Source organism: Trichomonas vaginalis, chromosome I, assembly GCF_026262505.1.
Source record: "Trichomonas vaginalis G3 chromosome I, whole genome shotgun sequence".
NCBI classification, from domain to species: Eukaryota; Parabasalia; order Trichomonadida; family Trichomonadidae; genus Trichomonas; species Trichomonas vaginalis.
The window spans coordinates 26,755,601-26,780,853 of NC_067203.1; the positions used below are offsets into that span (position 1 = coordinate 26,755,601).

At 34.6% G+C, this 25,253-nt stretch overlaps 7 protein-coding genes and 14 pseudogenes across 21 annotated transcripts, besides 2 other annotated features; 9 read left to right on the forward strand and 12 right to left on the reverse strand.

Moving 5' to 3' along the window:
• Positions 1 to 25: 25 nt before the first annotated feature.
• TVAGG3_1055790 lies at positions 26 to 1,508 on the forward strand (annotated as a pseudogene). The gene has a single exon. A coding segment is annotated over exon 1 (1,483 nt).
• Positions 1,509 to 2,496: 988 nt separating this feature from the next.
• TVAGG3_1055800 (protein of unknown function, DUF4106 family) lies at positions 2,497 to 2,667 on the forward strand (the record flags this gene model as incomplete). Its single annotated transcript, XM_051255865.1, has 1 exon — positions 2,497 to 2,667. The coding sequence occupies one exon, from the start codon at positions 2,497 to 2,499 to the stop codon at positions 2,665 to 2,667; it is 171 nt and encodes a 56-aa protein (XP_051081439.1).
• A 568-nt stretch (positions 2,668 to 3,235) lies between these two features.
• Positions 3,236 to 3,920: a terminal%2Cinverted (terminal inverted repeat of Maverick-1B transposon ID:TVAGG3_1055810).
• Positions 3,236 to 25,253: part of a mobile genetic element that runs on past the window's edge.
• Positions 4,677 to 6,250, reverse strand: TVAGG3_1055820 (annotated as a pseudogene). Its single transcript has one exon. A coding segment is annotated over exon 1 (1,574 nt).
• TVAGG3_1055830 (uncharacterized protein) lies at positions 6,278 to 6,712 on the reverse strand (the record flags this gene model as incomplete). Its single annotated transcript, XM_051255866.1, has 1 exon — positions 6,278 to 6,712. The coding sequence occupies one exon, from the start codon at positions 6,710 to 6,712 to the stop codon at positions 6,278 to 6,280; it is 435 nt and encodes a 144-aa protein (XP_051081440.1).
• TVAGG3_1055840 (uncharacterized protein) lies at positions 6,758 to 7,009 on the forward strand (the record flags this gene model as incomplete). The annotated part of the gene is made up of 1 exon (XM_051255867.1): positions 6,758 to 7,009. One exon carries the CDS (start codon positions 6,758 to 6,760, stop codon positions 7,007 to 7,009), a length of 252 nt encoding a protein of 83 aa, XP_051081441.1.
• Positions 7,034 to 7,891, forward strand: TVAGG3_1055850 (uncharacterized protein; the record flags this gene model as incomplete). The annotated part of the gene is made up of 1 exon (XM_051255868.1): positions 7,034 to 7,891. The coding sequence occupies one exon, from the start codon at positions 7,034 to 7,036 to the stop codon at positions 7,889 to 7,891; it is 858 nt and encodes a 285-aa protein (XP_051081442.1).
• On the reverse strand, positions 7,973 to 8,548 carry TVAGG3_1055860 (organellar and viral DNA polymerase type B; the record flags this gene model as incomplete). The annotated part of the gene is made up of 1 exon (XM_051255869.1): positions 7,973 to 8,548. The coding sequence occupies one exon, from the start codon at positions 8,546 to 8,548 to the stop codon at positions 7,973 to 7,975; it is 576 nt and encodes a 191-aa protein (XP_051081443.1).
• On the reverse strand, positions 10,843 to 11,405 carry TVAGG3_1055870 (annotated as a pseudogene). Its single transcript has one exon. A coding segment is annotated over exon 1 (563 nt).
• On the reverse strand, positions 11,733 to 12,566 carry TVAGG3_1055880 (annotated as a pseudogene). The gene has a single exon. A coding segment is annotated over exon 1 (834 nt).
• On the forward strand, positions 12,731 to 13,130 carry TVAGG3_1055890 (annotated as a pseudogene). Its single transcript has one exon. A coding segment is annotated over exon 1 (400 nt).
• Positions 13,772 to 14,324, reverse strand: TVAGG3_1055900 (annotated as a pseudogene). The gene has a single exon. A coding segment is annotated over exon 1 (553 nt).
• On the reverse strand, positions 14,413 to 14,958 carry TVAGG3_1055910 (annotated as a pseudogene). The gene has a single exon. A coding segment is annotated over exon 1 (546 nt).
• TVAGG3_1055920 lies at positions 15,290 to 16,151 on the reverse strand (annotated as a pseudogene). The gene has a single exon. A coding segment is annotated over exon 1 (862 nt).
• On the reverse strand, positions 16,385 to 16,935 carry TVAGG3_1055930 (annotated as a pseudogene). Its single transcript has one exon. A coding segment is annotated over exon 1 (551 nt).
• On the reverse strand, positions 17,712 to 19,109 carry TVAGG3_1055940 (annotated as a pseudogene). The gene has a single exon. A coding segment is annotated over exon 1 (1,398 nt).
• On the reverse strand, positions 19,318 to 20,264 carry TVAGG3_1055950 (annotated as a pseudogene). Its single transcript has one exon. A coding segment is annotated over exon 1 (947 nt).
• On the forward strand, positions 20,884 to 21,309 carry TVAGG3_1055960 (uncharacterized protein; the record flags this gene model as incomplete). The annotated part of the gene is made up of 1 exon (XM_051255870.1): positions 20,884 to 21,309. The coding sequence occupies one exon, from the start codon at positions 20,884 to 20,886 to the stop codon at positions 21,307 to 21,309; it is 426 nt and encodes a 141-aa protein (XP_051081444.1).
• On the reverse strand, positions 21,574 to 22,188 carry TVAGG3_1055970 (uncharacterized protein; the record flags this gene model as incomplete). The annotated part of the gene is made up of 1 exon (XM_051255871.1): positions 21,574 to 22,188. The coding sequence occupies one exon, from the start codon at positions 22,186 to 22,188 to the stop codon at positions 21,574 to 21,576; it is 615 nt and encodes a 204-aa protein (XP_051081445.1).
• TVAGG3_1055980 lies at positions 22,214 to 22,612 on the forward strand (annotated as a pseudogene). The gene has a single exon. A coding segment is annotated over exon 1 (399 nt).
• Positions 23,506 to 23,896, forward strand: TVAGG3_1055990 (annotated as a pseudogene). The gene has a single exon. A coding segment is annotated over exon 1 (391 nt).
• Positions 24,611 to 25,048, forward strand: TVAGG3_1056000 (annotated as a pseudogene). Its single transcript has one exon. A coding segment is annotated over exon 1 (438 nt).

The following is a 25,253-nucleotide window of genomic DNA, read 5'->3' on the forward strand; positions in this document are numbered from 1 at the left end:
TAACGACGCAGCCATGCAAAAGGCAATGAAAAGCGCAGAATATATAAAGCTAATAATGACTGGTTAGATGCCCAAGCCAACGCTAAAGCAGCCCAACTTATAGGGTCAATAAGGAACAAAAATACAAGCGGATGAAGACAGTTCAAATGAAGCTTTAATGAATGCTGACTTTAAGAATGCTTCGAAGCTCTCATAGTAAGGTGAAACTAGTGAACGACTTTCATCTTGGAAAGAAACTGAAGTCTGAAGGTTTCGACAAAGAGTTAAGAGAAGTAGCACAAAATATGACGAAAATAACAGATGCAGCAACGAGACAGGCAGTTCAAAGTGCCTATGACGCCGTTAGAGCAACTGTTGTGGAAAGTCAAGAAAAAGAGTTACAACAGACCAAAACAGACTAGTAAATGCTTTCTTAAAAACGAAAAGTCAGGTAGGACATTATGCTGCAGATGGAACATATGTGCCAGCTGGTGGAACTTATGTACCACCAAACCTCCAAGAGAAGCACCTGCACCAGGACTACCTAAAACATTTACATCGTCACATGGACACAGACACAGGCATGCACCACAACAACAACCAACAGTTCAAAATCCAGCACCACAACAACAACCAAAACCAACAGTTCAAAATCCAGCACAGCAACCAACAGTTCAAAACCCTGCACAGCAACCAACAGTTCAAAATCCAGCACCACAACCAAAACCAGCACAACAACCACCTCCACAACCAGCACAGCAACCAACAGTTCAAAACCCTGCACAACAAAACCACAAACAGAGCAAGGACATAAAAGAAGTAGAGAAAAAGGAAACCAAGAATTCTTAAAATGCTTAAGGAAGATTATGGTTACCCAGATACTCTTGACTTTAGTGACAGATATAAAGAAGCTATTAGAAAGTTCAAGGAAGGAATACTGACCCGAACCTATTTAGCTTATGGTTCAGCATCAAATCGGATATAATCTCAAACCTGGAAAATACAAGCTCGCTAAGGGATATGATTTAATAGCATATCATCCAAATGACATGAATGAATTTACTCCGAGATATTTGGTGTCAGAGCTAAATGATAATTCAACTCTCTTCATGAAACGCGTAAAAAATAGAGACGGAACGAAAGAAGAAAGGTTTATGAGTCCGGATGACTTAGATAGGGAACTTGTTAAAAACGGTCTGGAATATATGAAATGCCAGCAGATGAGGTACAAGAACTCAACAGGAAGAAGTTCAGATACAACCAGACATGGAAGAAATAGTTCAGCAACAACAGCTAGAAGAGCCTGAAGGAAACGAACAAGTCCCTCCTTTGGAAACTAACTTCACAGAACTAGATGAAGATTTGGAACAGCGAAAAATCTTGACCCTCAACAAGTGTATGCGGAGAATATGGAATCTTTCCAAGAGTCTAAGAAAAATTCGGCTGACATAGTAGAAGAATATCGAAAAATGTTCGCCGACATACAAAAGACTCCAACATCAGATGAAAATATTCAGCATAGAATGGAAGTACTGAAAGAAAATGTACGCAAATACAATAATCTTTTACTTACGACCATATAACGTTCAATCTTTGGCTGAACTCGGTGAAAAATAAAAGGTTAAATTTCAACAAAACATATAGAAATGAACATTGTTTAAAGTTCATTCAGAACCTAACCAATATGGAAACAAACCTACTTTTGTTTCTGCAGACTATGGAACTACAATGAGATGGGGTCATAAAGCTAATCCGGATAGGTGGTTCATAAACTTACAACCTCAATTCCAAGAAGTTGTAGACGCAATGGAAGTGAATGGTGAACCAGATATAGCTGGTATTTTCAGCGCGGCTTAATTCCATTGAAAAGATATGAAACATGCAGATATTTTGGACAGTATGAAATGAACATGGCTGAAGGAAATATAACACCTGACGTTCTAGAACATTTATCTCAAAGAACTACACAGAACCATAGAGATGGTATATTTGGTGAAGAGTTTAGAAAGAAAGTTATGGAGAGAGAAGGAAGAGAACCTATTGTACATGACCTTGCAAACGAAAGTTTGCAAAATGTCATAAAAACTTACTTTGCAGACAATGAACTGAGAAGGGATGAATATTTAAGAAAACTCAAATGGACAGTACCAAATGAAATGTTAGTATTGAAAAACATGTTCCATGACAAAATAAAACAACTACAGAAATAAATGACGCAAGACTGAAACGTTGGGTAAAAGCTTTCCCATTCACAAAAGATTTATTGGTTACATGGAAAGAAAACCAGAATGGCTACAAAAATATATTTGGAAACGAGCTTATTCCATATGGACAAGCTCTGTTTGAAGAGCTTGAACCGGAAACTCAGGAAAGAGTCATGCAAACAATACGCGAAGACTCAAATACAAACTATGACAAAATCTTTCTAGGATATAGGTTACCTGAGATGGGCGACCAGAGCCCAAAGGCAAAAAGGACATGGGAAATTTAACACATACTAGGTGAACATGAGCAAAGATGCTACAACTTGAAGCAGAGGGCAAGTTACCAAAAGCGACACCAAAGAAGAAGAGAAGAGTAGAACAAAGTGAAAGTAGTGAAGAAGTAACTTCATCTAGTGAAAGTAGTGGCAATGAAGGAAAAAGAAGAGTTAAAGATTCAGTTAAAACTCAGTCAGGAAGAAAGTAAAGCTTGGTCCGAGTGGGTTCTATTATGACATATAAATCCAACTATTCTATATTTTTACCCATATGAAATGTACGCCGCTCAGAATATAACGCCAACAGTTTTGGATGCCATGAACGGAAATGTTTCCGAATGGTATAACGAATGCGACAATGCCATTAGAAGGTCAGAAATAGTTCCTGGAACTTACGAATATACAACTGCTGTTTCTTATGGAAACGTAGGTGAGTTTGGAGAAGGTTCTTCAACAACAGTAGATATTGCTTGCGACAGGTTTCATATTATTTCTATTGACAACTCATTCTTATACGTGGAACAAGACATTGAAATAAAACCTTCTGCCATGTTGTCTGACAAGAAAGGTTGCAATGGAATTTTCTATGTCGGATACCAATATGCTCCAGAAGTTTTCATGGGATATAAGATATATTCTAACTCTGACTTAGTTCAAACAGTAACATGGGCAAACTATGAATGGTTCGCTTTGAGAAACTCAGTACAACCACAAGCTAGAGAACAAACAGACCAGTATGCCACCATTGAGAAAATAAGAAGACTTGACCCTATCGTTAGTTAGTATACATATCATGGGTACGGAGTCACTGCGCGCCTCCTTACCCATGATATGTGAATTTGACATTTTACAAAACCGTTAACGTATATTTTACAACACAAACGACAACAATAACTTAACCTTAAATATTTACAAAGCCACCAACCACTTCACCTCACTAATGTAAAAAATAAACGTTCTCACTTACAAAAGTATTGCAACTCCTCCCATTGCTGTGCTTCACATAACAGCTCATAATCTTCTGACTCACTTTCTTCTTCATATAGGTCAAAATCACTGTCAAAATAAATGTATGTAAGTTTTGACAAAGCTAATGAAACACGCTTACCGTTTGTATCATATGCTTGTATAAACTTTCCATTATGCTTGTAGTCATAAACGCTCAAACTAACTTTACCCTTTCTCCCTCGTATCTGATAGAATGTATTTTCACGAGGAACGAAGAACAAGTTCTTGAACTCATGACCGTTGTAGTTTGTTATCTCAATAGTTTTCGTCATTTATATAAAAATAAAATAAAAAATAATTTTAAAAAATAAACTTAAAAATTAATGATATCACCACCCTCACACGTATGAAAACATAGCACAAAAATAAATTTAGGTGAAGTGGTGAGATCTCACCTCTTTTTTCACCTGTTTTTTCACCCTGTTGAATTCATTGCTTTATAACTCTCTTCCTTTCTCCAACTCTTCTAGCTTCTTCTTAAGTTCAGCAATGTTGTCCTCATGAAGTTTAATCTTTCTCAAAATTCCTTCTTTATCTAATGGTTGCTTTATCTTTCTAAACTGAACTCTACCATCCTTCATAGTATGAATGTAAAAACCTTCTGGAATAGTTCCTGATTTAATGTATTCTACCAAAAACTTTTGTTTCATTGTTTCAGTGACTTTAGTCGTCATTTCAATCAAATAAAAATTTTAATATTAAATAAAAATAACGTTATTTTTTCAGTAAGGAAACGCAGGAGTTTTACGATTTATTTGAGGAGTAGGTTCTGGTTTAAATGTTGGAGTCGGTTTAGGAGTTGACTTTTGAACAGGAGTTTGTACTTCCATAGGTTCAGGAGTCATTGAAGGTTTTGCTTGTGAAGGTGTTGGTTTTGGCGAAGGTGTTGGAGTTTGTTTAACTTCAGCTACTTCAGTATTATTTACAACATTTGCTTTATTTCTTTTCAACATCATAACTGCTCCTGCTGTAGCTAGCAAACCTAGTGGAGACCATATTTTATATAAGGACTTGACCAAATGCTATTTTTGACAGGAGCTGGTGGAACACCTAACCTTGGTGAGACTGCTCTTTGCCATTGTGCAGCTCGTAAGAAATATTCAATAGGTGCTCCATAATCGTTTGGTAAAGTTTGTTTCATAGATGGTGAAGGTTCACGAGAGCTTGATGAAGAACTCATTTATAAGCTTTAAAAATAAACGTTCATCCTTTATTCCTCACCGTCGTCCGTAGCTAAGTTATAGTCATCTAATCTTATTATTGGGATGCCATTAGCACGCACCTGAATGGCAAAGCAACAATCCCTCATAAATCCAATAAGTGGCTTTGGTACGTTTTCAGTTGCTAGTTCAATAGGTCCTTTAACAGACAATTTGTATGTTATTGGAGCAGTAGATGTTTGACCTTGCTGGAAGCAAAAGTCCACTTCTGTTGGAAAACCACATAAGAAATGTGGTTGTCATAGCTATCCCATTTATGTTCCACACTACCATCATCCACCAATGACCTCATAACATCTTCATTAAATCCTATCATATCATTGTTTGTATTGCAAGCGTTCGCAACCATTTCATAAAATACAGGTCCATATGATTTTTCAGGTTCTGCGGGCATATTTCCATAAGCTCCCATGGAAAGCTGAAGATATTTAAACTTAGGGTTCTCAAAATTAACATAATAGTTGTCTTTCTTTCTAAATAGTGCCCAAATACTTTTAACATTAATAGGCGTATAAGCTGCTGTAAATGTTGCACTTGAACTATCTGTATTCTTTGAGAATGAACCGTCCATAGGAATCCAATCCATAACTTTAACAGGAAAACATAAAGCCTCGTTTGTATAATGTTCTACAAGTTCTGTATAAATGTTAGGGTCTAAAGAGAATGACTTTGGATGAATGAAACATTCATTAAAATCCATCTTTGTTCGAAATAGTTGCTGGGTTACAGTTGTAATAGTAACTGTTCCACTAGCTTCTACTGCCTTCGTTATCATAGTGAATGGTTCATTCCATGGAACAAATTTATTTGTCGGTGGATTTGAATCTGAAGCAAATGCAACTTTAAGAGTTGGATTGAAAGCAATGATATCATTTACAGATATAGATGTGCATTGTAAGGCGTCGCTACTGAACTTTACTTTAAGCTGAATGTTTCCTGCAAAAGCTGGAATAAATCGAATAGCTTCTAATGGAAGGAATCTTCTAACAGGAATTCTTAAACGAAGCTTAAAATCAAATGATTTTCCTGCTGTAATTGGACCACTAACAATTTGTCCTGTTCTGCATGTTCCCGAATGACTCCATACATCTTCATGTCGAGTCTTTGAGAAAACATCTACTTTCTTTATTTGTTCGGTAGTTTGTGAGTTTGAAGTTATATATGCTTCTTCTCTTGCGTTGTCTTGAGAATATACGATACGACCATTTGCAAGGATTTGATATCCAGCAACTGCATAGAAAGCGTCATCGAAACCAATCCAAAATCCTGGTGGGTTTGTTTTATTGGAACCTGAACCAATTTCTTTATCTACAATAAATTGACCTTCCATTTTATACGTAATGAATGTATTGTAAAGGTCCAACATATTTTCACCAGGAGGTGAGAGATTGAATGTTACCCATGTGTTATCTTTAGCAGTTCCAGGTTGTGATGGAATCTTTGCGTCAGAATATTTTCTATTAGTGTCACCAATTTGAACTGCATTGTCTATGATATCGAAATATGAGCGAATCTGATGAATATGCTCTGCTGGAGTAAATTCGTTTAGCTGTTCGTTCTGCATGTATTTACTTCAGATAAAAATATCTATTTACTTCATTATTCTCACTCTTCTTCTTGGCATTCGTGGTGGAAGTTGTTTCTTGACATTTTCAATGAACTGTACATTCTCTTTTGTCTCAACTTCTTTCACTGGTGGGTCAGGGTGCTTTGACTCGGTTTGTTTTTCAATGAAATTCACGAACTTTGCAATAAGCTCTTGGTTCGTTATTGAAAGTACATCTGGCTTCTTTTCTTCTGGTTCTATTGACTTTTCAGTTTGAACAGAAGGTTTTATATGAGCTTCGTGGACTTCACCCTTACCATACACCTTAATGTTGTCGCTCTCTGTATTTGCTAATGGAACCTTTCTTTTTCTTACATATATTTTACCATCTTTACTCTGACTTACATAATAGAAAGGATGTTGTATTTCTCTGGCGTCATTTAATATAATAGACTCTCGCTCTGATTTTGACAAGCTCATTTTACATCGGTTAAAGTTTTAATTTTGTTTTTTATCTGCAGTCAAATGACTCAGACAAGCCCTACGGACAAGACCCAAGGGGTCATAGATGTTGAAGCATTGAAGAAAGAAATTCGTGAGCAAATTTTATCCGAACTGAAGGAACAAAAACAAGAACAAAAGCCAGAGAGACCAAAGAGAAAACTTAGTGAAAAACAACTTGCTGCATTAGCTGCTGGAAGACAAAAGAACCCACGTTTGCTGGCGAAGAAAGCTAGAGAAGAAGCTGAAGCAAAAGCAAAAGCAAAGAAAGAGTAAATGGTTTATTTTTATCCGAATTAAATGTATAGACAAATACCTTTATCTGTTGCGTTCAGTAGTGAAAACCCTGACGTCAAAATAAAGGGGAACAGAGTAACGTTTAAGTTTCCAACAGACTGGATTGTGAACATAAATGAAGAGAAGTACATTGGCATAACAAATATGTATATAACACGTGCTTTCAGAAAGGTTGACTTTATACTTCAAGTCGAGATAGAAAATGACGAACAGTCTTTAAGCGCCCAAAACATTCACATATACAAATACTTTAAAGACGATACAACATTGCAACAATGTATGATTTCATTTAATGAGATGTTCGAGAAAAAGTTTAACATTGAAGTACAAACTTTACAGCCTTTACGTGAGTTTCTTGCACAACTGAAAGAAGAAGGTAGTCAGCCACAACTTATAGACTTTCATTACGAGTTTAATGAAAATGAAGATGGAACTCATGACTGTCAGTTTGTTATATATTCACCATTCAATGAAGTAGCTAAAAAGAAAAAAAATCCATTACGTATAAGATTTCAAATCTCTGAACCAAGTGATGATTTCAAGAATGTTTTCAATTATGATGCAATGCTTCCGAGGAAAAATGAATTTTCCGAAATTAGATTTCCAGGTATTTGGGATAGAAAGCAAGCTATATTATATTCAAACTTAAGTAAGGGAGTTGAAAATGAGTTCATTGGTCATACAAGAACTTCACCACTGCCAAATCCTAAATACTATAAATTAACTGGCTTCAATCGTGAGTTTTGGATAGACATGTTCTCCACTCATGACCATAAAGCACCCGTTTTGCTACCTCCAGACCATAAGGACTGTCTCTACATTGAAGCACAACTCTTAAACTCTACCATCGCAGTATTGTAAATGACCACATGGGCTTCGCCCTTGCCGCTAGCGGCTTATTTTTATCACGAATGACCTCATTGCTGACAAAAATAAATGACCTCAGAACTTCAACTTACAAATAAAGCTTGTTTTAGTCGTTATTGAGAAGTTAAACTTCTCTTCAAAGCAAGGTTGACATGACTTACATAAGTCAAATCCAATCTCTTGACCGTCATAAAGTGCTTTATATAACTTCATAACACTGAGCTCAGAGTCTTTGTCATATGTTCCTTGCGGAACCATTAAACCTTTATCTTCATCATAGAAACACTGAACAGAGTCAGGAAACATTTCATTAGCGGTTAAAGCAATAACATCTTGCTTCACACCTTTCATTCTGCAGTGAAATGCAACTTCATTTAAATCATTCGTGAGTAAGTCTATGTAAGTCTTCTTTCCACAAAATATTGACTTGTATGCTAAACTTTGTTTTCCAGGTGTGATTTCTGCAAAGTCGCTATGAAATTGACCAAGGTTTTTACCAATGAGAACTCTTCCATAACGTTTCTCAAACTCTTCAGCTAAACGAGGGATATCTTCATTGTAGAGATGCATACTGTCCGTATCGCTATAAAAGATGTCCATTCCTAAGTCCTCAGCAGTACAGAATACTTCACACATTATTCTCTTCGACATAGACAGAATGTTAACACCAAGTGGACAGAAGTTAAAGTGTCTGCAAATGCTTTTCGTTAGCTTGAAAATAGTTTTATCTGAACCATCCAAACCTTCGAACTTCACTATATGGTTGTAGTTTCTGATGGTATATCTTATAGCATCTTTGTCATTTACTATGGTTATTTTTGACTCAATAGGAGATAGAATAGTTTTGCCATAAATACTGTTCAGAATGAGCTTTATATTTTCTTGCAAAGGATTTCCTTCTTTCTTATACTTTAACCTTAACTCAAACAACTTCTTTACTTCATCTCTTATTCTAATATCTCTGTTTTCATCGTAATAGTATCCTTGCAACACATCACATTTGACACCTTGATATTTTATGAGGTCTTGTAATGTTATATGGTCAACATACATTAAACAGCAAGTGTTTGAACTTCTGGGAACGTTAAGTTCTGGATTTAGTTCAGGGTCACAAACTATTAAAGGAAAGTGTCTATGTATTCCAATCTCTGTTATCTTAATGAGAACAAAGAAGCCAGACATAAACTTTTCACCAATGGGTTCCTTTTGGTCGTCATCGAATAAATGTCTCATGAGATACTCTGTGCTTAACATTTCTTTCTTCATAACCTTTGGAATACTTTCTAAAGTATAAAGTCTTGCTATAGCGGATGGATATAATGAAACAGCGTCGAAATCAGCAATGAGTTTCTTTTCGCTCTTTTGTTTAATGTTATCTGACAACATACATCTTCCACCTTGAATACAGCGTGAAATAAATTCTCTTGGTTTATTTGAGAGGTCATATAAATTTCCATTCGGAAGTACACTCTGTTCTCAAATAATTTGTTAGCAATTGAACAAATACTAACGTAGTCATAAACGTTTAAATCAAATTCTTTCAATATGTCATTGCGGAACTTAACAAAACCTTCTCTTAAAATTCTTACATCTTGTTTGCAATAAAATGTGCTATACTTTTCTAAGTCGAAGTGGTTCTCATCTATTCTGCAACCTTTGATGGAATCTATGTTTTTCATGAATGTATCTGCATCCCGGATAAACTTACATGCTTCAGAAATGACACCAGTTCTGTTGTCATTTGCTAACAAAACACTGCTGTTGTAGTTGTATGGAAATACTTCTTTCGGTCCTGTTTGTAAGTTAAACATAGCAGGAAATAGTTTAAGTTTCTTATTTATAACACTGTAAGAGTCTTTTATAATAATTGCCCTTCCTTTATATAAGCCAGTTATTTGCATTGTTCGTGAACCTTTAATGATGGGAGTTCCTTTCACTTCTGTCATGTGTCTTAAGATGAAGTTTATATCATAACTGAGGTTATGGAAATATATTAAACTAGGGAAAACCGCAACCACTTTTTTTAATCACGATTTAAATATATAAATCGCGATTTTTTAGAAAAATCGCGACTTTTTTAAAATCGCGTTTTTTAATGAATTGCGATTTTATTGTGGTCGCGATTTTTCTAAAAAATCGCGATTTATATGGAAAATCGCGTTATTGGTTCAATCTAAAGATCATTATTTAAAAAGTGAACTAAAAAATATAAATATAAGAATAAATAAAAATTGTAATAAGAATGTTATAAAAAGTTTTTTAGATTTGAGTTGCCGATAGGCTTGAGCAAATGTATTTTTATTGCTAAAGGTTTTTTTGTTAGATTTATGTAATATTTTTTTAGTTAAAGGTAAATTATGATTAATTAGTGCAGTAAAGTAAGACTTCAAGAATTTTGACCAGTAAAGTGGATTGAGGTATTTGTTATCGAGATTGTTTGATTTTAGATCTCTGATTTCGGCAAGTATGCAGAAAAACCATATTGTGAGCAGTCTAAAATGGATAAACAGCCATTCTAGATTCAAAAAAAATCTTTGTGAATTGCTTTGTTATTGAATTTAATTGCGACCTTTTCGCTTAATGAGGTCCAAAATCATGGTTCCGATTTGTTCTATGTTCGCGATTGATAAAGAAAATCGCGTTTAATTTTGATCACAATTTTCCATAAAAATCGCGATTTTTTAGAAAAATCGCGACCACAATAAAATCGCAATTCATTAAAAAACGCGATTTTAAAAAGTCGCGATTTTTCTAAAAAATCGCGATTTATATATTTAAATCGTGATTAAAAAATGTGGTTGCGGTTTTCCCTACTCTTGTCAGGAAGTCGTTCCAAAAATTCTGTTGCACAGTTCTGACCCCATATGCTTTCACTCACTGAACCATCTTCACTGTCATAACATATGTTAAAAGCTTTATGAAAGCCATCGGTACTGCACTCAAAGTCAGCAAAGAAAACGTGCTCAGGAATGAACTTGCACTTATTTTTATTTACTTCTTTTGACTCGGCTTTCTTCTTCAGTTGTACACAATACTTTGGAGCATATGTCAAATCTTTAAATGGTGCAAGGTTCTGTTTATATAAGTCAGTCGTATATGTGAAAAGTTCTCCATAAGAAATAGGTTCGAAATATTTGCACTCCCACAATGTTTTCATAACATCCCATAACGGTGTTGTTCTATCATAACGAACTACATATTTGTTCTCTCTCTTTGTATAAATCTTCATCTGTTTCTCAATGTTCATTCCACCACAAGCTTTGAGAATTTCTATATAGTTGCGAATGAAATATGTTGTCATTGGTAATCTTTCATTTAGCATGTAGTGGTCTTCAACAAGAAGTAAGTCAATAGTTCGAACAGTTTCACATTCTTTTGGTATGTATCTCTTTATTTCATTATGTCTTGAGTCATTGAAATAACCAATGGTAACATTAAATGCTATACCTGTTGCGTCAGAAATTTCTTGTACTTTACTTTGAGGAAAGTCTCTAACACGAATGACTTCTCTCATGTGGTCAATAGTTTCTTCATCTACTCCAGCCTGAATGCAAGCATAAACGAAACAATTGTCTTCTGTCATAAGTGTTGCAGTTCTTTTGTTCAGTTCATTGAAGATTTGGTAGCGTTCAAGATTTATAGGTAATGTGCAAAGATACTTCCAGAACTGACCGCTTCTCTTCTTATAAAACTTCTTTTCACCATTATCTTTCCAAAAGCTTTCTATAAGTGCTGGGTTTCCTGTTTGCTTAAGAGCTTCCAAAATGGCTTTCTGGTCATTTGTCAGTGTGCTTTCATCTCTATATGGTCTCTTTTTTGGTTTGCCTTTCTTTACATCTGACATCGTTAAGCCTTCATATTCTGTTAAATCATACATCTTTATTTCGGTAAGATTCTTTATGTTTGTCAAGAAGAAGTCATAGTGCATTTCAACAATACCTGCAGCATTTGCTTCTATCTCTGATATAAAGTTCTCCTTCAAGAGCTGATGTAGTAATGTTCCAATATTATTGAGGTTTAACGTAGAACATTCATACTTTCCACCAAGTTTATAACATACCATCCATCTTTGTTGGGAGTTTATTTTAATCTTCTCTAAGAGTCTCATGAAAACCTTACCGAAATGTTTGTGTAAGTAGTCTCTGTTTGGTTCATCTAAAGCTTCGATGTTAAAGTCAATGAGTCTATTGCCTGACTTCACATTTCTCTTCCTATTCTCTTCATCTTTCTTTAACCATCTCTCACCTTCTTTTGGTTTGTCGTCAATGGAACGAATGACATCGTTAGCTTTGCGAACTTGTTCTATAGCACTTTTAAACATCTCTCTTCTCTGTTGTTTCAGTGTGTCGTCTCTTCTTCTTGTTTCACCAACGTTTGCATTTGTTATGTCAAACATTTCTCTTCTTACTTCATGAGGTACTGAACGTCTATGATATAAGTCAATAGCAACGTCATTTAAAGGAAATGCTCTTGCATGGACTTCGTCCTCGCCGCGTTGCGGCTTTATGAACTCATGAATTCTATCATAACTTATTGCACCATTATAGTCATTGAGGATGTCAGCGAGTGCTTTTTTGTTTGTTGCGTAATGTTTTGCTACTTCTATGTTAGCTTCTGTAAGAAGTTGTTTTATTTCCGAGTGTTCTAACTTAGACAACTTCCGATACATCTTTAGTAGGAAATAAAAAAAATATTTTTGAAAAAATTAGATTAGATTTTTTAAAGTTATTTTTCAAAATAATTTAATATTTTTATTTTAATGAAACACATGCAAGATTGCAAGTTCTTTTCATACAATGCTCTCGCTACTGCCATCAAGAATGAGTTCAATAATGCTTCAAATGTTAATGTTATCTTTAACAAGAAGTTTGTGAAAGAATCTAAGTTTGGTCAGTATGTCAGACCATTAGCTATCGTCATTGACCGCAAACGTTATACTTCACAAGAGTTAGCAGTAGTTTTGAAACAAAAGAGTTTCTTCGTGAATGTCAAAGATACTCATTATACTGTTATAAAGAACTCTAATATTGACTTCTTCAGTATTGCTTTAAATCTTTCCGAACAGAAAGAATATAAGAAGGGTGAAACAAATGTGAAATATTATCCTTCATCTCTGAAGACAATAACGAACAAAGATGTTATACAGAAATTCTTACCAAAGGTTGAAGAAGCTTCTATTGACATTGACGAAGGAAGTGAAATGGTTGAAGAAATAGACCCTGAAGCTATTTAACCAAAAATATATTTTTGAATAACTGATGGTGTCACCACGTCACCACGTCACCATGTCACCAGGTTAATTAACTTCTTTTAAAAATGATGACAACATGACATTTTGACAACACAGCAGGATTAATGCAAAAATGAATGTTATCGTTAATGTTATCGTTAATGTTATCGTTTATGTTATCGTTAATGTTATCAGTGTCGAACATAATTGACGTAGGATTCATGACTTCTTCGTAAATGAGTGTAAATATAGCACAAAAATATATTTTAGGTGAAGAGGTGAGATCTCACCCGTTTTTTCACCTCTTTTTTCACCTCATTCTCTTTTCGTTAATGTTGTCGTGACTTCTTCGTTAATGTTGCCGTGACTTCATTCTTCCTCTTTGAAGTTATCGAAATATTCTGTTATTTTTTCCTTCAGTAATGTTAAGTCTTCTTTGAATGTAAGTATTGTGCAACCTTTGATGTCATAGTGTGTTTGAGGAAGAGTATTTTTGACAATTTCCTTTATTTGCTCATTCGGTGTCATTGAAATCGGTAAGTTTTCACGATAGAACCAGTTTCTGTCAGATTTATATATTTTAGCTAAGTCATAAAAGCTCTTGTTGTTTCTTCTGACTAAATGCAACATAACCATATCTTTATCTTCTTCTTTCTCCAATTCTTCAGTATATATCATATACCTATAACTCTTTTCCTTTCCTTTTGGTACTGAACGCGGTATTCTTTTCTGTATGCTTTTGTCTTTGGATTCAATGACTTCATCTTTTGCTTGAAGTTTCTTTTCCATCTCTCCGCGTTCTGCTTTATATAGTTCATCTAACATCATGAAAATATAACAAGCATAACGAGGTGAAGCCCACATTGCTACAGCGTTTACTAAAAGTCTATGAACATAATAACCTTTCAAACCAGGAGCCAAATTCTTGCGATTTTCGTACGGAATCTCTTCTCTCGGTTTTCCGAGGGAAGCAATCATATGAGAAAATTCTTCTAAAAGTTCTTTTGTCTGTTGGTTTTCAAACCAATGATATGCTTGCTTTGTAGAACGAAGAGCATTCATTATACTTTGCATTTGGTACATGTCATCTTTGACTGAACGAATGAGTCTCAATTGTTTGTTATACTGTATGTATTCGTATTCTTCATTTATGGCTTCATGAACGATAGCAGTTGTTGTGTTCTCTGATGTTGACATTACTGTCTTTACATACAAGATAAAAAAATAAATAAAAATAAAACTAACTTTATTTTCTGACTTTCACAAAAGACCAAAAATAAACGCTTTACATGTATTTTTCAGCAACTTCGTCAAATAATTTTATAGCTTTATCTATCTCATCTACTTCAAACGTTTCTTTACCTTTCGTGGGAGCACCATACATTTTCTCAAAAACTTCAAGCAGTTCTGTTTCAGCAGCTCTCATATCATTAACGAACACAACCTTGACTCTATTGACTGTACTGTCATATCTTTGAGTTATATTATATGTCCTTCCTATCTTATATCTTTTTGTGTTGAAGTCCTTCGGTTTCTGAACGATGTAAAGTAAGCCTTCACTGCAACGTTCCGTATCGAATGAACCATATGTTATGAAGTTATATCCAACAACTGGGTCTAACCATAACAAAACTATTGGTATAAGACTTTTGTCTATAAGATATGCTCTTGTTCCATGAAATGCTACTGATATCATGAGCTCAGGATTTCTTGTCAAAATTTTCTGAGTAGAAGCAATTCTAACCCAGTCCTTTGTTTTCTTTCCAGAAGGTGTTATAATGTCTGACAAAGAATATTTGTTGTATTTCTTTGAGTATCTTACGTTTAAATCACCTATTCTAACCACTTTGGTGTCATTGTCAATCTTTCTAACTGTTTCAAACTCAATGTTTGTCATTACTGTCTTTACATACAAGATAAAAAAATAAATAAAAATAAAACTAACTTTATTTTTATCTTTTATGAAAATTCATGAAATTTGGTCATTTTTCAGCAAAAATAATGTTTAGGTGAAGAGGTGAGATCTCACCCGTTTTCTCACCTGTTTTCTCACCTGTTTTTTCACAAGCGTTTCACATGAATTGTACGATGTATATTTGAAATCCTAAACAGTTTCGTAGCTTCTATTTCTTCTTTTAGTACATCGAATGTTTTAACGATACCGAAAGTTTCTTTATACTTCTTCTTGACGTCAGACAGAAGGAAATCTTCTGCTGTTGAATAGTTTTTATTAAGAAATGTCAACATATCCATTTTATCTTCTGCTGGCTTTTCTGCTTCTTTCTTTAAGTCTGCATAGTCGTTTCGCATTCTTTCTATCTCTTTGACTGAGTAGTTATATTTTCTTATTGCTGCTTTACATTTTGAACATTGCGGCATCGTTTTTGCGTTATACATTGAAATAAAACCAGCTAGAACAACTAAGGCGTCAATGGTTTTCTTTAACTCAAAAGCTGCTGGTTTTATCTGTTCATTCCATACTTTACCTCTTCTATCTTTATCTCTTATCTGCCATACACATTCTGCAATTAATGAAACAAAGTTGTCGTATGTCTTAAATTCTTCGGATTTGTAAAGGTCAGAAATATTTTTATAAACCATGTCGCAATCTTTGTCCATAACTTTATGGTTGCAATGATATCCTAGAAACTCATAGTTTACCTTTCGTATGAACTTCTTTATTTCTACTGAGTCAGTTGCTTTGACTTCAATTTCGTCAAATTCGGGAATGGTTAGTTTTTGTTGCTGAATTTCAGGTAGTTTAGGTAAATGGTCGATGAGGTCCTGCATGTCATAAAGATATTCTTCATTTTCTTCATCCTGTGCGGTACAGTCTAAATTACTTGTTAACAGTTCTTGCTTTATCTTCTGGATTTTTGTTTCGAAAGTATATGAAGAAGGAATGAAGTTTTTCATTTCTACTAACATTGACGTAGGATTCATAACTAACGAGTTTGGTGCTGTTGCGGACAGAGTCCTGCCGTTCGCGGCTTGAATTGCTGTTGTGCCGATTGTTGAAATCATATCTTTACATACAAAATAAAAAAATAAATAAAAATAAAACTAACTTTATTTTTCTATCTTAAGGAAATTCATGAAAATTCATGAGGGTGAAAAAAGAGGTGAAAAAACGGGTGAGATCTCACCTCTTCACCTCAACATTATTTTTGGTGTAAATTTATGACAAAAATAAATGGTACCATTAATGATATCATGACTGTTCTCATTCATGTCTGATTTACATCTAATGAAAAAGTTTAGAAGAATTTTCTTATTCTTTCTGGCTTATTTTTGTCTTTCCAGTACTCCCGCTCTAATGGTCCCAGATGTGTTGCTTTGACTCTCTCAAGTTCTTAGATGGTATAACATCTTCAACGCCTCCTTCATATCTTACTTTATAAGTGTCATCGTTTATGTTGTAGCCAAGTATTTCAATAACCACTCCTCGCTTTGCTTCGTCAATGGTTTCAGCAAGTTTGCCATTACTACTTTCGACTAATTTATGTCGAGGGTAAAACGCAATAGAGTCGTCAGCAGCTTTTATAAGATATCCATTACCTTGCGTAGAGTCTACGATATAATAGTTTCTACTTAACCTTAAACGTTTCTTTGTCAACGGTTTGTCGTCAAGAACTACACGAACTTTTGTACCAGGAATGAGGGTAAATTGTGTTGAATTTCTGATATTTTGTGTTTGGCTTCGTTTCTTTTGTATATACTTTTCTTCTTGTTGTTGTGTCATTGAATTTGGTGTATGTCCTGTTGTAGAATGTGTTGAGGAATTATATACTTCGAGAAAATGTTTCATTGTTTCTTCGGTAAAGTCTCGCTCTTGTTTAAATCTCTGAGCGTTCTTATGAAGCGGTTTATGATGCCGAGTATGTTATGGTTATGGTCTTCAGTAGTGTAGTGAGTTATGTTATGCTTAATGAGAAATTCTGTGATTTCATTGCTGAGGTATGCACTGTCTTGGTCTGATGTTAAAGTACTTGGGTTATGTTCTGCTACAAACTTTTGTAAAACTCTTAACACTTCACGAGTTCCTTTATTTTTCATTGGATATGCATATGCTTTACGAGTGTTAACATTAATGAAGATGAGGAATGGTTTATGTCCTCCTTTTCTGCTTTGAATGAGAGTGTCAAATTGGTATGCGTCAGGAGTGTTGGAGTAAATTGGTAAAAAGTAGTCGTAAGGGTTTATTTTTGTTTGATGTACAACATTTTTGTCAAAGAACCTTTTCACTTCAGCTCTGTTAGTAAATCCCCAACTCTTTGCAGCTTCATTGAACTTCTTAAATGACCTCCATGGATGTTGTTCGAATACTTCTTTCAAGCTCATTTATGTAAAGTTAAAGATTTTATTCTAGGCTCAAGCGCGTTCATTGAACGCGGTACCACGCTAATACAGTCACAAATGGTGGCATATAATCTTCACCCGAGCCTGTTGGATTTGTTGTGAAAGTGTGTGAATGATTTCCTGTGGTTCCACAGAAAATACCTGCGCTTGAATCTACTGGGTCGCTTGAAATATCATATCTATGCATTCCCTGTCTATCCGAACCTGCTGCAAGATTTGTATAACCTCTTTTTGTTATTGAATGTGAATGATTACCTGTTGTGTTTGTAGTTCCTGTATGAGTGTGCGCAGGTAAGTTTGCTTCTTTAATTTTCTTTGAGCCTCCTGTTTGCTTTGAAGAGTTAGCACAGTATAAGAATTTGTCTACAATCTGCTCCACGTACCAAAACCCAGAACTGTTGCTGGATTTGTTGAGTTCATTGACGTATAAATAGAACCAACAGGATATAATGTTTGAAGAATCTGAGCCTTCATTGTTTGAAGTTCATGTTTAACGTTTATAACTTTATTGCCATCTTCAATATTTATATTGTTTGTTATTAAACCATTAGGAAAAGTAGGAGGATAAATTCTTTGTTCTTGTACAGTTGCACCGTTTCTTCCTGTTTTTGTTACTATTTCGATGCATGCTTTAATTTCTTTAATCTTGATTGTTTGAAATTCTTCATGTGTATGGTTCTTGTCGGCTTTTCCATTAAGCGCAGCATTTACTTCCGACTTCTTTGCATAATTTTCATCTACATAAGTTTTGTCGGCTTTCTTATCTAACATTGCTGGTAGTTCATATGCTTCAAAGTTTCTGGCATGATCTTCGATATTCCTGCAACTGTTATCTAAATTGTTTAGTGTATCTTTTACGCTTGTACTTGGATTCTCTAAAGGTGCACTTGAACCAAGGGTATAGTTCAATATTATGTCGTCTGCTCTAACAGTAGTGAAGGATTCGTTTGTATGGTTCTTGTCAGCTTTACTGTCTAATGTAGCTTGAAGTTCATTTATATCGGAGATGTTGTGTTTATGAGATTTCAAAACTTTGTTCATTGCTTCGAGTTCAACTTTGTCAGCTTTACTTTTAATAGCATCTTCAAACGTTATTTTTGACTTAACTCTCAAAGTAAATCTTGGTTCAACTAATACACCGTTAACATTGAAAGTAGAGGCATAAATTTCACCGGTATAACCAAATGCTTCTGGTGCTTTAGCTACATCATACTGTACAGTACAGCTTATGTCATAACCTTTAGCACGAATGTATTTATATCTTCTTTCATTAACATTTTTTGTCTTCGCTTCATCACTTCGTGTTAAATATCCATGGTAGTCCGTTATAATCTGTTCGTCTGAAGTTATATAATGAACGTGGTTCTTGACTTTATCACTCAGAGCTAAAAGCTCATTTTTGTCTGCTTTTTCGGCTAATTTCTCATTAACATCATTCACTTCTAATTCAACTCTTCCGCCAGAACTCTTATTATCATTAATCTTTTTCATTAATTCGGTAATTACGTCATAAAGACTATATTCTGTTTTCGGTTTTGTAAATAATGAGTCAAAATTTCTTTTCATCATTACATCGCTGACATTAATGATATCACCAATTCCTTTTTCATTTATTCTCTTCATTAATTCTGCAATAATGACGAATATATAATCTGTTAATTTATTCTCTTCATCGAGGGTTATAGAATGTTTTGAAATTGAATCATTAACTCCTCTAAATAAATCAATAACTTCAGGATACACGTTTTTAATGTCTCGAATAACCCGACCAGTATCCTGTTGTTCATGTTCTTCGTTCCCGTCGTTACGTGGTTTTATATCTCTAACCATCATCAACGCAGCCATAACCGGAGGGTTTGTTGCTATCTGTTCGAAAATCCGTCCGTTATGTACGGTATATCTAAATAATTTCTTTGTGTTTGTTAAAACATTTGAAACAAGTCTTTTAAAACCATCTACAAAATTTCCTGTTTCACCTAATGTTCTTGCAGCATTTACAAGCTCACCCATTCCCGCTTTTGACCCCAAAAACGTCCATATTGCATTTATTTCACTCTGTATAGTTGTCCATTCAGCGAAACTAACACCCGCATTCGCTAAGCTGAAAATGAAATTCAGTGGATCGAACTTAATTCCACCTTCTTTTTCAATTTCAACGAACTCACTAACATGAGATTTTAAGTATTCTTTCGTTAAAATTGTTTTCCCCGATGTTATGTCATTAACGAAACTATCACCGTCAAAAGTTAACGAATTCAATTTCGTCGTTGATGCTTTTATTTCATACACCGCTTTATCGATAGTTTTTGGCTCACCTTCTTTAGAAGCATATGAAACATTAATGAATGAATTATATGTATTCGTGAATGAGTTAAAATCAATGATTTTCATTAATGACGCCTTTAATGATTCATTTACTGTCGAATCCCTTAAAGTAATTAATGAACTGTCATTTATGAAAGGTACACTGCAAACCGTCGAGTTTGGATCAAATGCTGTAGTTGGTGCAGGAATATTAATGATATAAGTCATTAAATCATTAAGTGACGTAAATAATGTTGTCGTTTTTGATTTAATTTCTTTAGCATCTGTTATATACGGTAATTTTATTTCTGTAGTTTCTGAATTAAAGATATTCGCTAAAATGTTTTGTAAACTGTTTTGAACAGCTGTGTAAACCGTTGAATCCGGAACTCTTACGATTTCACCGTCCTTAATAAAAGGCATTGCACATGGTGTAGTGCTTGGGTCAAATCTTTTTGGGTTATGATTCAACATATATTCTAATGCTTCATAAACAGACCTATATACGGTTGTATTATCTTTTTCAATAATTTCACCGTCCTTTATAAACGGCATAGTACATGGAGTTAAAATAGGGTCAAACTTTTCATAGTCCTTCCATGTTATGTATTTCTCAGTATTTCCATCAGTGATAACAATATATTTGTCAGTAAGTGTGAGAGAGTATTGACCAAAATATAAACGTTTAGCTCTGTCAGCTTCATACGCATATGCAGCTATACTCATATTTTAATGAGAATAAAATGTTGTTCTATTTGCAAAGTACAGACCCAAACGAATACGGGACAGTAAAGCTACAAACAAACTTAGGTCTACAGAATGAGGCGCTTGCATTCAGAATGGTTGACTTCAATACTATCGCTTCATTCGTTATAACAGATGAAACAGATTTCATGGAGATTGAAATAGATGGAAAGAAGCACGAAATAAGATTTCACAATAATGTAGAATATAAGATGGAAACATTAGCTGGAGTGTTAAATGCTCTCATAAATACTACAATAAACAAGGATAACGAAGAAAACTTAATGAATGTTAAACTTATTGCAGGAGTTTTGAAGTTCAGTTATGCGAAGGAGTTTAAGATACACGAATGAGTCATAGAGTACAACTTCTTTTGGGTGCATACCATATGACATTTCCTTTGAAAAGTGTTGACAAAACGATTGAGATGAAATCTGTTCCATACGTATGTTATGGTAATTGTTTATACATTGAGTCTAAAATAGCTAATGTCACAGGCATTTCAGGAGTTAATAGTAAAGGTTCAGTAGAATATAAATCCTTCTGTTATGCAGTCAATTCAATGTTCATTCCAAACGTTCCTGTCATAGCAACTCATTTAGGTAAATGGGTTCGCATTAGTCCTCATAATTTGAAAGACATGCAATTCAGACTTGTTGACTTTCAAGGAGAGCCTGTAGAACTGAAGGCACCAGTGCGAATGACTGTTGAAGTTGACTTTTTAGAAAATATTAAATGCAACAGCTTACAAGAGAACTCAGAGCTAAAAATATAAAGTATGAATGTTATGTATTAGGTCATGAACTTTGGTTGTTGCTGTTTGATGAAACAAATGAATTAGTTATGTCAGTCAAGAGAACAGAAAAATATTGTGTTAGTGAAAACTGCACCAAGTCAATAAGATTAGGTTTGCATTATGAAGATGAGTTCGATACTGTTGAAGAAGTTTTGGATAGATATTACAAATTGCTAACTTGAAATTTTTTTTGACTGACGGCGCAAAGCGCCAAGATGGGCTCAAAGAGCCCTCCTGACTGCTTTAATTTACTAAAACATATTTCAAACAAAGTTTATATTCTGTTGAAAGTTTTGTATACTCGTTCGAATATTTATACTTAAACTCAACTCCTGTAGTTCCTGGTGTTTCAATGATGCGGATGTTACCTATTTTCATGAATAGTGGCGTTTGACCACAGCATTCGATTTCAGGGTCGAGATAGTCAATGACACATTGTTTCCCTGTTATTCGTGATATAACATTTTCAAGGTCCTCCTTTGTTAGAATTATTTGGTTCTTGCTTATAAGATTTACCAAAAGCTTCTTATCGTCTTTGAGTAAAATTGTTTGGTATAACTGAAGAAGGTAATGGTCTACGTTATCTGAAGGATTTGTTTGAACATTTGTGTAAGGGTTGTCGTTGGCTTCTCTTGAAAGAATTTGGTCCAGTGGTGGATACTCTAACTTAACATCTGATGTAGCGTTAGCGTTTGAAGCTGTGTTTAAATTCACGGATTTCAGCTCTGGTTCTGGTTCTTTCAAACACTCTGAACTATAGTTCTTTATGACAATATTGTTTGTCGTTCGTGAGTCAACATTTGATGTTGGTTCAATTGGAACATTAACGGCACCAGCTAAGATGGATTTGCTTCTCATTTCATATAGAATAAAAACCTTTTATATGTATGAAATGAACAATATACTCGACAAGGGTTTGAATGTAAAGCTAACGAATGAAAATATTGTTGAATTCACTGAGACAGGTGCTGTGTATAAAGATGTAGAACTACTGAACAAAAGAGCTAAGGGAAGAAGCAGGAACATGAACAAAGGGTGGAAGCCTATAAAAATTTATGTCAATGATGGCTCAGGAGGTTCAAACATAAAGTATGCAGAAAGTTATAGAGTTTATGCTCTCAAAGGTGAAAAGCCTTCATTTAAGAACAGCTATTCTAACGCATATCCTCAAAAGCTAACGGATGGGGAAGTGGATGATATGAATGACAGCAAAAATATTAACAGAAATGGCGACAGAGATGCATGGAATTTGTTTACCATCAGTCAATTGAAGGTTAAACTTTAAAACAATGTTGGTCGTTCCCATGGAATATTTTTGACTTTAATGGTATTAGTCATGATATGAATCTCAAGGTATGAACGAGGAGAGATGAGAGACTTATATGCTTCCCAAATTTCTTCAAAAGGTAATGTTATACCTGACTGTTTCCAAATGAGTTCAATATCATAACGTGAGAAACCTTGAAAGATAACGAAGTCAGTTATGAGACGTTTTATGTTTAAAGCTAAAAACCTCCATGTTTGCATAAGTATTGCTACAGTTAAATGGTAATGTCTGACTTTAGTAATGATGTTAGCTAATGGTGAGTCTGGCTTTGAACTAAACCTTTTCCGGCGAAGTCGTCACAAACTAAAAGTGTTTGGATATTTTTTGAAGGGTATTTTGAAAGTTTTGATAGAATGTAGTTTGTAAGTCGTTTCATATCGTAAACTCCTGAGTACTGACGTAAGTGGTGTTTGTCAATAATTCTTTCCATCTCCTCAGAAGTCTTTTGCATTCCTGACTGTATAAATTCAACGATGGCATAATATTTCCTCTTACGTCGAATGTAACGTTGAAGAAATTCAATGAGTTCACTGTCTGGAACTTTAACGACAGAGGCTTGAACTTTTGACATAAATGTTTTCGCTGTTGAGTCCATAGAGTCTGAAGTTGCTGATATAATGATTTGGTCATATAAGAGTCATTTCCTAAACGCTCTGTTATGAGTATATGACGAATGATTAAATGTCTTACCTGAACCCATCTTTCCACAATAGAAATAAACACCATTTGAACAGAACTCATAGTCCTTACTGAAAGGAAGAATAAGAGAAGAGTTAAGTTTGTCTGTAGTTTCATTCATGTCTTCATCTACGTCATGTATTAAATGCTTCATTTTATCTCCATTAAAAATGCAAGTCAGAAATATTCAGAACATAGCACCGAGTCTAACTGACAAGAGTATAAAGATATACTATGAACATGTTATGATGAAACCAACCAAAATTCAAGAAAGTCAGTATACTTATGAATATCCAAGACACTGGGTAGAGTATGTAGGAGGTGAGAAAGCTATTGAAATCAGACAGGTTCGAAGTATTCCAGCAGGAAGAACAATATTATTGAAGAACTTTAATGTTTTGAGGTATAATGATGAAACAAAGAAGCAAGATAGTTTTCCTGTTGCTGTGTATGTGAACTTAGATACAGGAGATGACATGAAAGTTTTTAATACAAAGCTTCAAACGGTAGTGAGAGAACAACTGACTGCGGAAGGACATCCATTACCTTCAGAAGTTACCATAGCATATAATTTTGAAACAAACTCAATAGATTTTAAAGTCATCTCTGCAAAGAAGTCAGGTTTTACATTTAATGAAGCAGATGTATATTCGAATGAAAACTTCAAAGCTATTGCATGGTTAGATAATGACGATTGCTTTAAGAAAATATTTAAATTCAGTGACTCAACGATGTCAATAGATGACCTTCGTGGAATGTTACCATCGACGTTTACAGTGAAGGTTCAGCAGGATTGCTTACAAGATTGTCAATTGGTGGTATTTGGTCTCGTGAAACATTGTTATAAAATCCAGTATAAGTGAATTTGCTGAAGAATCTATATTATGTCTTTCAAACTATATGTATTCGCCGCCGAAGCATTATAGTATAACAAACTTTGTCAGTAAGTTTAACATAAGACTTGTCGAACCTTCTTCAATGAAAGATGTTGTGCTACCTAAAGATGGAAAGGATGGACTCATTATTGAAATGATTTTAATAGCATATTAAATGAGCTTGTTCTTGAAGGTCATTCATGATGAAATAACTGTTGTAGAAGATGTTAGCAATTGTTCAGACATTTTGAAGCGTATAGATGATATAAGAAAGAAGTTAGATAGACCGCAAAGCGGTGAGGGCGAAGCCCGTGAGAACGCTTATGTTTCATTGACTTTCTCCAGTAACGAGAACTTTTATGAGATAATATTGAAGAGAGATGATTTTAATATGGTGTAAATGGTAGCTTGGGCAGCTTTAGGCGCAATGGGAACAAAAGCATTAGCATTTGGAGCAAAAGCACTTGGAGCTTATGACGCAGTAAATAAAATGAGTGGAGGAAGGGTTTCGAAGACATTAGATGCAAATAAAGGGAAGATTGGAGGCTGGGTTGCAAAGAAGTTAAGATTAAATAAAATAGGGCTCATAAATAAAGCATCCAATTTGGTTGCGACTGAGTCAGAAAATGCTTTAGGAAAGGACGATGAGTTTGCAAAACACGCAAAAGACTTTAATGACCAGATGAAAGGTGAAACAATGCATTTAAATAGAGTCGATGGAACTAAAGAAAATGTTTCTTCTCCACCAGTAGTTCTTCCGTATGGTCCCTATGGAATGTATGGAAACCCTTACGAAAGACCATTTGACCCATTGACTGGTGGAAGTAACTGGTATCATTACGGCCGAAGAAGAAAGACAGTCAAGTTGGAGACAGATGTTAAGAAAGCAACTAAAAAGAAACCAAGGAAGAGAGTTATAAAGCAATGAATTCAACAGGGTGAAAAAACAGGTGAAAAAAGAGGTGAGATCTCACCACTTCACCTAAATTTATTTTTGTGCTATGTTTTCATACGTGTGAGGGTGGTGATATCATTAATTTTTA